Raw genomic sequence first — 13,074 nt, 5'->3', positions numbered from 1 at the left:
ATTTATTATTTTATGTGTATGTGTGTGCTGTATATTGGTGCACTACATCCATGCAGTACACTCAGCAGCCAGAAGAGGGTATCAGATCCCCTGGAACTAGAGTTTCAGGCGATTGTGAGCTAGTTGGTGTGGGCACTGGGAACTAAACCAGTGTCATTTGGAAGAGCAGCAAATGCTCTTAACTCCCAAGTCTTCTCTCTAGCCCCTGACTGTACACTTTATTTTTTTCTTTTTTTTTATTGGATATTTTATTTACATTTCATTAATTCTCTCTCTTCCTCTCTCTCTCTCTCTCTCTCTCTCTCTCTCTCTCTCTCTCTGTTAAGGCTCAGGGAAATGCAGGGCTAACAGAGCTAACTGAGGTACAGTTAACATATCAAAGTCATCCTGACTGGCATAGTCCATCCCCTACCATAAGCCCCAGCCCAGGGTGGGCTTCTCTTCCCCCAGCTTCTTTGATCTCCCAGCCATTTTGGCTACTGCAGTGTCTTGGCTCACTCTTGGTTTCTGCTTTCCTGGCCTCTTAGCTTCTGGTCTTCCCTCTCCACTCCCCAATATGGCCTAGTCCAATCTACATGTTCACTCTGAATCTTCCAGATGCCTCTGCCTGTGTTCTCCCTCACATCTACACTCAACCTCTCCAGCTATACCTAGGAGCAGTCATGGCCTCATTTGTTTTTTTCCGAGGGTTTGAATCCAGGGCCTTGTAATGCTGGAAGCTATAGCCTCAGCCTCAGCAGGATATGTGTGTATGAGGGGGGAGGGGGGATGAGCCCTGGCTATCCTGGAACTCCTTCTGTAGAACAGGCTGGCCTCAAACTCAGTGATCTGCCTGCTTCTGCCTCTCAAGTACAAGGATTAAAAGTGTGTGTCACCATGCTTGCCAAACTTGACTTTTTAAAAACCCTTATTTTTATATTATGTATATAGGTGTCCTGCCTGCATGTATGTCTGTGTACCATGTGTGTGCAGTGCTGGCAGAGAACAGAAGAAGGTATTGGATTCCCATGTAGTTGCAGACAGCTGTGAGCCACTGTGTGGGTGCTGGGAATTGAACCTGGGTCCTCTGGAAGAAGAGCTCTTGAATATTGAACCATTGCTCCAGGTCACTGCCCCCCACCCCGTTAGAACTTTTTTCAGTACAGGAAACAATAGCCCTCTAGTTTATTATAGTGAAGATAAGATGTGAAATAGGTTTGAAAATATAAATATTCATTCTGTTCCTTACAATTGAGGAAGTAGCAAGGGAGTCACAGTGCTGGAGGTGGGTAGCACTGTGGCCTGGGGTGGCCCAGGGTCTGCTGTGAGGTGTCGTATGTAGCTGTCTCTACCATCTTGGTGGTGCTGAACTACTTGTGTGTGGTGCCTGTAACTTTATCAGTACATACGTCACATAACTGTGCCGATGTTTTAGCTACAGAGCCCTTAGCTGTTTGTTCCTGTTTCAGGAGGAGCAGATATTCTGGGGGTGGCACAATGATGTCCATGTGTTTGACACGAAGACGAGGACATGGTCTCAGCCAGAAATTAAAGTAAGTGCTACTACGTTACCTGGAGGTCTCTGGAGCAGAATCCCTCCCCCCACCCCCAGCCCTCCCTCCTCTCTCCAGCTTTCCCTTTCGTAATAAACTCTTCTCTGTTTCTGGGGGGTGGGAATGTTACTATTATATTCACTGATATTATAAAAATCTCTTTTCTTTTTAAGTTACTTGATTTTAATTGGGGTTGTAATTGCATGTAAAATAGCTCTCCCTCCCCCCTCCCTCCTCTGTCCTTGTGTTTTGAGAGGGTCTCACTATTAGACTACTCTGGCATTGAACTTGCAGTGTTCTAACCTCTACCTCCCGGGGTTACAGGTGTTGCCACCACACCCAGCTGAAGAAGCTCCTTTAAAAACTACTAACAACTACTATTTTTTAGTCATGTTACCTACAAATAATAGTTTCTAGAAAAAGTATTTTCAAGAAGAGTCATTATTGGTCTCTGTCTCCATTTTTGAGAGAGTCTCGTGTAGCTTAGGTAGGCTAGCCTTGAACTCCTGCCTCCACCTCCCTGGCGCTGGTCTTACAGGCACGAGCCACCAGGCTCAGCCTCTGTAATCATTCTTTAATGTCAGTGTCTGTGTGACTATCAGAGTTCTTTTCAAGAGTCATTTTAAAACAGAGTCCACAAGTCTGTCTCCCTCCCTCCCTCCCTCCCTCCCTCCCCCTCCCTCCCTCTCACGCTCCCTCCCTCTCTCCCTCCCTCCCTCCCTCCCTCCCTCCCTTCCTTCCTTCCTTCCTTCCTTCCATCCTTCTTCCTTGTAAGAACTAGCCTAGCACTCTCACTGAGCTGTATCCCCGACCCAACACCTGTGTTTTTATATGAGCTCCATGCAATTCTAACACGACAAAATACTTTATCAATATTATTTGCTAGAAACCAAACATCAAATCCAGATTAATATAAACAGTAGAAACAGTAGAAATCAAACAGAATCAGCATCTTTTAAAGATTTATTTTTATTTTATGTGTTTGGGTGTTTCGCCTGCATGTATATACGGGCAACATGTGTGCATTGCCCAAGGAGGCTGGAGGGGGGACCTGGAGTTACAGGAGGTTGTGAGCTGACGTAGGTGATGGGAACTGAACCGGGTCCTCTGCAGGAACCACCGGTGCTCCTGACCACTGAGCATCCCTCCACCCCTAGGAACCGACACTAAAAAACAGATTTCTCTTAATTTAACTATTATGGAGGTAAAATTAATCCATTATTACCAAATAGATTTATTCAAGTGAGCCTGAAACACCAGAGCTTCATTCAAAATAAAGTAGAAAGAAGGAATTTTTTTTTTTTTTTTTTTTTTTAGATTCTAAGAGTTTTAGGGAAAAAAAAAAAAAAAACCCAAAATAAAACAACTTCCAAAATCCAAGAAAGGATTTTGTCTAAGAAAAATAAGGGCTTCTTTGGTTTGGCTTAAACCGTCAACAAAGTTGTTTTGTGAATTTGAGGATTTTGGGGCCTTTATTAAATTCTTAAGAGTCTCTGAGACGCAATATTAGATCTATAGCATAGGGTGAGGGGAGAAGAGGAGATTTTTTTTTAAAAAATTTAAGTCTTTATATTTCAGAGTGAACTTTATGAACTTTGATTATGTTGGGTAGTGGGCATTTAAGGGTGGAGGGGTGCATCTTTTCTTAAAGAGGCTATCTGTAGTTATGGCACAGGATGTGGCTGGTACGGCCGTTTCAAGTCTGTTTTCTGTTCTGATCTCTGCTTGCAGGGTGGAGTTCCACCACAGCCACGAGCCGCGCATTCATGTGCAGTTCTGGGAAATAAGGGTTATGTCTTTGGCGGACGCGTTTTGGTCAGTGTTTTCAATGGAAATGGTATTCTCATGTGTGATGTCTGTAAACGCTTGTCGTCTGATTCTGTGGAGCATCTGAGCACTCAGCTAACCTAGAGATTAAACTACATATAGCACTGAGTCTTGTTTATCTCCTGTTTCCAGAAGAGACCCTCCACATGCTGTGACAGATGGATTTTAATTATATTTTAGTGAGGAAAGCCCTTCACTTGAGTGCAGTGTCAGGAATGTTTAGTTTCCTACCACCCAAGTGCTGTCAGTTTAAACCCGTCTCCTGTCCCTCTGACACATTAGTCTGGGAGTCCATGTTAGTTTTCCTGATGCTTAGAATTGATGCTCCATGCCTGTGCTTCCAGGGTCAAGTAGAACAGGGCAGTCTGTGCTTAATCCGGACTTGCTTTAGAGCTAACGTTTTATCCCATAAGAGAGTTAAAACCCTGTCCAATTATCATGCTTTTATTTCAGCAAACCAGGATGGATGACTTACACTATCTAAACCTAGACACCTGGGTCTGGTCTGGAAGGTAAGTGTGACATCTGTGTCCCGTTTGTAGGGTTGAGCGTGGGCTGGTGAGCAGTCTGTCATAACCCACGCTTGGGTCTCTAAAACTGAGTTGATATTTTTTCTTTAGGTTATATATCTAAACAAAAAATATGAAATTTAAAGTTCTATCTTTCCTTCCTTCCTTCCTTCCTTCCTTCCTTCCTTCCTTCCTTCCTCCCTCCCTCCCTCCCTCCCTCCCTCCCTCCCTCCCTTAATCACTCCCTCCCTCTTTCCCTCCCTTCCTTCCTCCCTCCCTTCCTTCCAAAACAGAATCTCATGGAATAGCTCAGGGTGGCCTTGAACTCTGGGTTGTCTTGCCACAGCCTTTCAAGCACACTTGGTAGAAGTTTTCCTGAGGTGGTCGGTCTACAGTGTGCTCGCATAGACAATGGAGCCAGTGTAGCAGTGCACGCCTTTCTCTTAGCACTTGGGGCAGAGGCAGGCCAATCTCCGTGAGTTCAAGGCTAGTCTGGTCTACTGAGTGATTCTGAACATATGATTTATAACTAAAATATTATCCTTCCTTCCTTCTTTCCCTTCTCTCTCCTTCCTTTCTTCTTCCATCCCTACTCCCTATTTCCCTTTCCTCTCCCTCTCCTCTCCTAGCAAAAATTCTGTATGTAGCTCTGGCTGACCGTGAAGTCACTGTGTAGCCCAAGCTAGCCTCAAATTCATGGTCTTATTTTAGCCTCTTGGGTGCTGGGATTACAAGTGTGCACCTCCACTCCCCAGCTCAGCTTTTTCTTTAAGATCTGAGATGACTGTAGTGGAGAACACACGGCCCATCATGGCTGAGGCAGGAGCATCGTAACCCCGAGGCCAGTCTGGCTACATGATGAGACTGTCTTGGGAAGTCCATTTTGATTAATTCAACATTGGATTTTATTATTTTCTCCCTCGCTACAGGATTTCTGTTAATGGAGAAAGCCCCAAACACCGGTCATGGCACACTTTAACCGCAATAGCTGACGATAAGCTTTTCCTATTTGGTGGACTAAGTGCAGATAATATTCCACTAAGTAAGTCCATATGGCTTAGCATACAGTTGTTACCTCCGTTACCCAGCACTCAGGCGTCAGGCATCTGGAGCAGGATGTGTACGCGCCCTGAGTCTCTGCTGGGGAGCGTAGGAGCCAAGCATGGTAGTGGCCTGGGGGGGGGGGGCTCCTGTGGGGCGGGATGGTTGAGAACTGTTTCACATTCTTCCTGTTATGTGTGTGAGAGTGTGCGTATACATGCATAGACGCTCTGCAGTGCATGTATGGAAGACGGAGAAGTGAGAGTTGGTCCTCTCCTTCTACCACATGAGTCCTGGGGATCAACCTCAAGTCATCATGACGGGCAGCATGGGGCAGCAGGCACCTCACCTGCTGAGCCATCGCCTTGCTGGCCCCATTATCTTGGCTTATTGGTTTGTTTGATTTTGTTTAATTGAAAAATTGATTTTTAATTTTTTTTTTTTACTTTTTATGTGTAGGTGTTTTGCCAGCATGTATGTCTGTATATCATATGTATGCAGTGCCCATTCAGGCCAGAAGAGAGTATTGGATCCCTCAGAACTAGAGTTACCGGAGGTTGTGAGCAGTCTTGTGGGTACTGGGAATTGAACCTGGGTTCTCTGCAGGAGCAGCGGTGCTCTTAACTAAGGAGTCATCACTTCTCCAGTCTCTTGTTTTGTGTTGTAGACACAGAGTCTCCCTATGTTGTTTTGGCTGTCCTGGAACTCACTCTGTAGACCAGGCTAGGCTCAAACTCAGAGAGATCCGCCTGCCTCTGCTTCTGGAGCACTAGGATTAAAGGTGTACCCACCACACCTGGCTCATTTTTGATTAACTGTATTTTGTACTTACACTGAAGTCATCCTTTTCTCCCTGTGTCCCTAACTACATGCTTGCACTGTGACTTGATAGACAGGGCTGGATCATAGCCCACGGATAGAGTTTTGCTTTCCATGTGCAAGGCCATGGCCCTAGGACAGGAGAAAGAGAAAAAGCAAAGCTCCTTTCTATCCCCACAGCCTGTGAGTCTGTGTCCTGATGTTTACTGTGGATGCTTATTGTACTGTAAGCTAGACTGAAGGGAGGCCTTCCCCGAGGTGGATGTGCAGTGGTGGAAGGCCAGCTTCTTTCTGTTCTAGGACTACAAAGTGCTTGGCAGGATCTGTAACTCTTCTAGCTGGTGTTTTGTTTGTTGGTTTTACATTTATTTATTCACTTATGTACGGATTGATTGTGTGTTTGTGTGTGTGTGTGTGTGTGTGTGTGTGTGTGTGTGTGTGTGCTGGAGGATAGCTCACCCGGGCGAAGAAGAGGAGTGGCTCCAGAAAATATCCTCTTGTTTCTACACCCAGGTTCTGGCATGCACACACACACACACACACTCACACACCATTGACATGTCAAGGTCATAGAACAGCTTGTGGGAGCCAGATATCTCCTGCCATTTTGTGGCCTTCAGGGACAGAGCCCAGGACGCCAGGTCGAGGGCAGCAAGCACTGCTATCCAACAAGCTGTTTTGTTGGCCTGAAAGTCTTTAACTCCTGTCACTGCTGATTCTAATAGCTATGAGTTTCCTAGTGAAGTTTTTGTTTTTCCTAAGCAGGAAATTGTGGCATCATGGCACACAAATAACCAAAAATGTGTATGGCTGGGTTTGACATGTTAGATTATTTTCTTAACCAAAACTCTTTTTTCCATTTTTAAAAATTTATTTATTTGTGTGTGTGTGTGTGTATGCACACATGTGCCAGAACCTGGGTGTAGAAATGAGAGGACACTTTCAGGAGCCACTCCTCTTCTTCGCCCAGGTGATCCATGCTCCAGTCTTAACAGCAGGTACATTTACCTGCTGAGCCATCTTGTGGACCTTAACAAAATTTTTTTCTATGAGCATAGATATTTTTCATTTAGAAATTTTACATACTCTTAAAACTATTTCTAATCCCTGTGGTAGAAGACTGGAAAGCTCAGTTGGAAGAGTGTTTGCAGAGCCAGTGTGAGCCCCTGAACTCTGATCCGGGCACCCACATTAAGAGCTGGGTGTAGGGAGGTGCTTGTAATCCCAGTTCCAAATGAGACAGGAGGATTCCTGGGGCTCCCTCCCAGGCACTCTAGCCAGTGAGCTCGGAGGTCATTGAGAGAGAACCTCACAAAAGCCAGCTGAGAAAGATACCAGTGTTGACCTCTTACCTCTGGATCTGCTGTATTGAGTCTTAAAGCAGCTTCATTTTCAATAAAAGAATTTTTAGCACCAGTAATCTTCTAGTACCAAACTCCGTCCTAGTAGGATTAAGTATTTTAGAGATTTTTGTTCCACAGTTTGTGAGGGTTTTTTGTTTGTTTGTTTTTGGTTTTGTTCTTTGAGACAGGGTCTCTTAGCCCAGCCTGGCCTCAAACTCATTATACAGCCAAACTTGTGATGCTTCTGCCTCTGTACCTCCTAAGTGCGGGGGTTACAGGCATACACCAACATGCCCTCCTGGGATTTTTTTTTTCATTAAATTTAGACTATAATAAGACTGACATTTGTACATTTCAATAGAGATTAATATCATAACTTCATGATACATAGTGTTTTTAAATTTATACCTGCTTTTTAAAAAAAAGTTCTATGTATATGGAAGTTTTGCCTACATGTACTCTGTGCACCACATGTACAGTGTCCACAGAGACCAGAAGAGGGCCTCAGATCTCAGAACTGTAGTTACAGATGAGTGTAGTTACCCTGTGGGTGCTGGGAATGGAACCTTGGTCCTCTGCAAGTTGACAGTCAATGCTGCTAACTGCTGAGCCAGCTCTCCAAACTCATAATTGCTATTTTTGATTGTTTAGCGTATGGGACACTGAGTGAGCTAACCCTTCCTTCCTTCATTATAGAGTAAAACTAAGCTTTGTTTGCACGTTTTCTATAACATTTCATTCTGTTGTATAGCCACAGCATTGTGGATCTATGAAAAGTGTCCACATGGCTTAGCAACATGTATTGACGTGTCTATGTGGAGAACGAAACAAGATGTAGGATTTAACAGTTCAACAAGAAAGACAACATAGCAGCAGACAGCATATATGGCAAAGTTTGTTTCTTTTGTCTCTTCCTCCTTCCTGTATCTCCCATATCTCTTCTTTTTGGTGCTGAGATTGAACCAGGGCCTCAGATTTTACTAAAAGCCACAAACCTAGATAGCTGTTGTTTCTAGGATGTGGGGGGTCCTCATATTGTAAATGTTTAAATGTTTATGATGTTTATGACAGTGTTTAAAATGTTTATAGAAAGTATGCAGACTCCTCCAAGATAATGATATAAATTAAGATGATAAACCTTGAAAAAAATTAAAATTAAATCAGAAAGGCCTAATCATAATTTCTGAACTGTCCTAATATTGCAGGTGATGGCTGGATTCATAATATAATAACAAACTGTTGGAAACAACTTAGTCATTTACCTTACACCAGGCCCAGGTAAGCCCCAAAGTAAAACAGTTGAGACTTTGTAAAGCATTAAGATTTAGAACAGAGTACATAGTGTTTGTAAGGAAACAATAAGCAACAGAAAGTTACTTTTCAAATTAGCATCATGTTAATTAACTACATTAATTATTTTGATTATGTTTATTGGAAATGATTTATCTACCTTTTATCCATAGTTGTACAGTTGAAAATGTTACTTTTAGCTAAATATATGTTTGCCTAATAAGTATAAAAAAGCACAAAGTAATTTAAAACCTGTTATAAGATCAATTTTTAATGTTACTATTTTCAATAAATAGATAGGAATATCTTTAATCATGGTTGTTTGTAAAAGACATTTAAAACAATTTATTGGGATATTTGTGTTCATGTTACTGTAGAGACATGATTTTTTTCCTTATCAATAGTCTGAGCAGAGCATGATGGTCCCTCCTTGTTATCCCAGCTTTTGAGAAATACAGGCAGGATGATTAAGACCTTAAGGCCATTATTGTCTATATAGTGATTTCGAGGGTAGCCTGGGCTACATGAAACCTTGCCTCAAAAAAACCAACAGTGTGATAGTCATAATGTGAATATTTTAAAATACTACTTATTTAATGTATATTATAGAATAAATATTGTAGAAACAATATACTATTTTTAAAGAAAATCAAATACTGCCATAATAATATTTTCAAATTTAATTGACTAGTAAAATGAATATGTCCTCATAGGAATTTCAGATACAGCATGCCGTAGGGTCGTCTGCAGACAGCACACTGTCTCCTGCCATGTATTTCAGAAGGACCTTGCTCCAGATTGTTTATGTTAGTGCAAAGTCAACTTAAGATATATCTTTCTGTTATTAAATAAATGACAATTGATAGCTAATTTCAGAAAAAGACCTAAGTATTCATATGTACGTCATACATAAATCTATACTAATACTGTTTAGAAACCACCATAGCTGCATAGCTATTTTTATATTTTATATGTAAAACTTCATTAGAATATATTATTAACATGTGTAGCTCTTTTGAAAGATATTTGCTTAATTCAAAGAACTTTTTATTGAGACAGCTTTCAAGTTTAGCTGCTACTTAGCTTTTGGCTTTACAAAGTCACTAAGGACATGCAACGCATGTCCTCATCTGGGACAGGAGGGAACTCCTTGGTCTTTTCTGGGGTTTCTTTTTTCCAGTTTTACAAATACATTAATTATGGATGACAGTGGTAGTAAATATGTTTAATTTAAAATTTTCTGACTTCCATTTCAAGTCTTACTATGTAATTAGAGCAGAACTGTTATCAATACTGTTAGTTAGAACTAGAGCTGTGTGCCACGCTGTCTTTTGCCTGAGCTGACCTGTCCTGTCCATGCTTTGTTAGAATGTTCAGGTCATAAGTGTAGAGCAGCTGAGAGGACAGAACTGTCAGTCTGTAGAGAACGTCAGGTTGCAAGCTAGATGCCACCAAAATCAAGGCAGGAAAGGCTTTCCAGTGTCCTTCGGAGATGAAGTCCAGGTCCGAGTTCCCCTCAGGCAGATAAGACAGAGGCAGATCTGCCTTCAGGTATGAGGTGGAGGAGACCAGATGGGGTAGAGCTGACTGTAAGGAGAACTCTATGTGTGTGTGTGGTTTGAATGACAGTGACGAGTGAGGCCACACTACAATGAAATGACAGCTGCCGGTCTCTTCTTAGAGTGCTAGGGGTCCTTGGACTCAGCACTGGTGACATTTTCAAGGGAACAGCTTGCTGTTGCTAGCAATGCCCTGTGCGTTGAGATGCCAGGAAGCATCCTGCTTGAGACTCACTGTCCTGTGATGAAGCGATGAAGGGAAGCGCTCTTCTCTCCAGGCCTCACTGTATGCGAATCTATGCCTGGTTATGTGACCCTCTGTAGAACTGTCAGGAATGACTGTATCTGTAAAGATGTCATAGAAAGTACTGGCCTGTAGAGCCCTAAGTCCTGTCAGATCCCCTTAAAACTGACAGTATTACCTATAATTCCCATGGCTTCTCACCTGGGAATTAACCCAATCCTTCCCATGAATGAGAACAGTATGCTTTTGTCTCCTGTGCCTAACCTCTCTCTAATCAATCCCATGCCCAACCCCTTGACATTATCTGAGTTCCTGCTGAAAATGTATACCAGTCTGCACTCCAGCAGGTGATCTGGAGAACTGGGCAGAGTATTTACCAAACAGCATATCTCATGCTTCATCCTAGGTCACGAGTGCATTGGTCACTGAGTGTGTGTGGAATTGAAGAAAGTGTGCAGAGTCCTACTGTTTGCACTTGTGGGGTTTAAGTAAAATGGATGAATGTATAAAAATAAATTATTCAATGGTAAATACATGAAATATATTGTTATTTTGGTGACTGTTGCTTCTGTAATTTGTTCTGTTAAGAAAAGCACACTAAATCAGGATGCCAGACAGGGATTTGAGGGCAGCTTGGGATGCATAGTGAGTTCCAGGCCAACCTGATCCGAGACATATGAAACCCTGCCTCAACAGAAGCTAGGTATGGTGGTACACACCTGTAATCCAGTGCTTGGAAGGAAAAGGCAGTCATAGCAAGTTCCAGGTCAGCCTGGTCTACATAGAAAGACATCCTCCCACCCACCCCCCTTTTTTAAAAAGACACATACATTGCTCTATTAAAGTCAAAATAATGACTTTGTAAAATTCTAAATTTATCTTATAAAATTGAAAATTTACCTGTATAGTTTTTCTAAGAGCTAGAGCCTGTGGAAATATTGAACTTTATAAAGCAATACAATTGTTTTGGTAAATAATATGAAACTTGAGATAGGTATGAGCTATCTATCCATTTTCCAGAGAACACTAGGTGCTCTACTCATTCATGAGATAATTTGTATATTTAATGACTGAATAAATTAATCTTTTTTATGTATTTTTTTTGCTAATCTAAAGTTTTGAAGTACTTACTGGGTACAGAATACCATACTGGGCGTTTTTGGAAGGTAGCATTAGAATACTCAGGTTGCAGTGGCGTACTGTTGTGACAGTCACAACCACTCCTGAAGGCAGGAGCACCTAATGTGTAGCATTTGCTGATTTCCAAGGTGTAAAAACTTCCACCATGACCGATACCAAGCTACCAACATGATGTCACTGAACCTGGAGCTGGAAGGAGATTGACAAAACAGGCTTCAAATAGCCCGTGACCCAGTTCCAGCACACCACTGTGGCCGCTTCTTACCTCACAGACTTCAGGCTTGTAGGGAGCTAGACGACAAACATCCAATAGCATATAGAACAGCTGATCTTCAAATGTAAGTTAGGACAGTACAAAGTGAGCGAGCCATGTCAAGGGTCTGAGCAGAACCAGTCTGCATGGGTTTGGAGCAGATCCTGGGGATTGGGAAGTTCCCAAGACAACAGTGGATTTTGACAATTTACCATAGGACTGGGGTCCGTAGGAGAGGGATTGCTACATACCCAGGCCTCAGGTTCAGCCCCCAGGACTGAAACAAAGCTAAACCACTCACAGATCTGCAGCAGATCCCAAAATATTTAGAAGAGACAAACCTGGAGATTCCTGATAAATCTTTAAGGGACAGAAGTGCTGGTTGCCCAGTTTAACCACTGCACACTCGGTCCAGGCCAGGCCACTTCACTGCACCCTGTGTGTGTGCAGATACTAGGTACCACTTAAAAGTTTTTTAATTTAAAAAGTATTATTTAAAAGCTGTCTGAAGTTGGGGAGAAGATAGATGGAAAAAACAAGGAACCCATTATGGTATTCTGTACCCAGAGTGATGGGTTTAAGGTAGAAATACAAAGGGAATTTCATGTGCGTTTGTCAGCTGATGGGACCCAGAGGAGGAAAGAAAGGGTGAACATGACAGGAAGAGACATAGAGGCCACAAAAGAGTTGGGACAGGTGCCTGTTGTACCCGAGGGGTCAATCCTTTTAAACTCATTTCAGAGATAATATGTATCAGATAAAGGGCTGAGCAAAGCTGGGTTCTGAGACAGGATTGCTGGGAATTCTCTTTAACTGGAATATGATGTAGCAGACTGGAGAGAACCCATTGAACAAATACCTTTCAGTGTGTGTGCTCTGGGCTTACGTTCTGTATGTGCACGCTCTTCCCTCACAGGGCCTCACTCTGCTTGTGCTTTTCTGTCATAGGTTATGGCACACAGCTTGTTTGGGAAAAGAAAATGAAATAATGGTATTTGGTGGGAGCAAAGACAACTTACTTTTCCTGGATACAGTAAGCAAATCTTATATTTAAACATTTTCTCTAAGTCATTATGATATGCAAACAGCTACTCAGCAGTATTGTTGCTATGGTAACTGCAAAGCACAAAGGACCAGAAGCGTTGTCTGGGAGTCAGAGCTTGTGATGTATGTCAGGATACTTCAGGTTTACAGACCAAGATCAGTCTATTAATTTCATTAGCTAAATAATTAAAAAAGGGCTTTCTCTTTCCAGTGCTGGGGCTCGAACCTAGGGCCTTGCACTCACACACACACATTGGGCTAACAGTCAACCTCCAAGCCATGGCCTCATCTCCCTTTTCTTTTTCTCTGAGCGTTACCACAGTATGAGTACTTGTATTAAAAAAGAATACATAATCATAGTAATAATCACCCAGAGAATTAATTTTAAAATTATTTTTGTCATTGTTTTGAGACAGGGTCTTATTATGTAACCCTGGCTGTCCTGTAACTCACTATCTAGACCAGGCTGGCTT

At 42.4% G+C, this 13,074-nt stretch overlaps 1 protein-coding gene across 2 annotated transcripts in view; it reads left to right on the top strand.

Moving 5' to 3' along the window:
- Positions 1-13,074, top strand: part of Klhdc1 (kelch domain containing 1) — a 42,660-nt gene that overhangs the window by 17,386 nt on the left and 12,200 nt on the right. For both annotated transcript variants that reach the window (XR_003713257.1, XM_028782491.1), the window contains exons 6-11: positions 1,449-1,532; positions 3,264-3,347; positions 3,813-3,871; positions 4,798-4,910; positions 8,277-8,349; positions 12,506-12,590. Coding sequence is in view for 1 of the 2 variants with exons in the window: in XM_028782491.1 (XP_028638324.1) it covers positions 1,449-1,532; positions 3,264-3,347; positions 3,813-3,871; positions 4,798-4,910; positions 8,277-8,349; positions 12,506-12,590 (498 nt within the window). In the remaining variant the exon portion in view is untranslated. The remainder of the gene's footprint in view (positions 1-1,448; positions 1,533-3,263; positions 3,348-3,812; positions 3,872-4,797; positions 4,911-8,276; positions 8,350-12,505; positions 12,591-13,074) is intronic.

Source organism: Grammomys surdaster, unplaced genomic scaffold (genome assembly GCF_004785775.1).
Source record: "Grammomys surdaster isolate TR1022 unplaced genomic scaffold, NIH_TR_1.0 98, whole genome shotgun sequence".
NCBI lineage: Eukaryota > Metazoa > Chordata > Mammalia > Rodentia > Muridae > Grammomys > Grammomys surdaster.
Note: the sequence above shows the minus strand (reverse complement) of the source record. Positions and strands in the feature narration are given on the sequence as shown.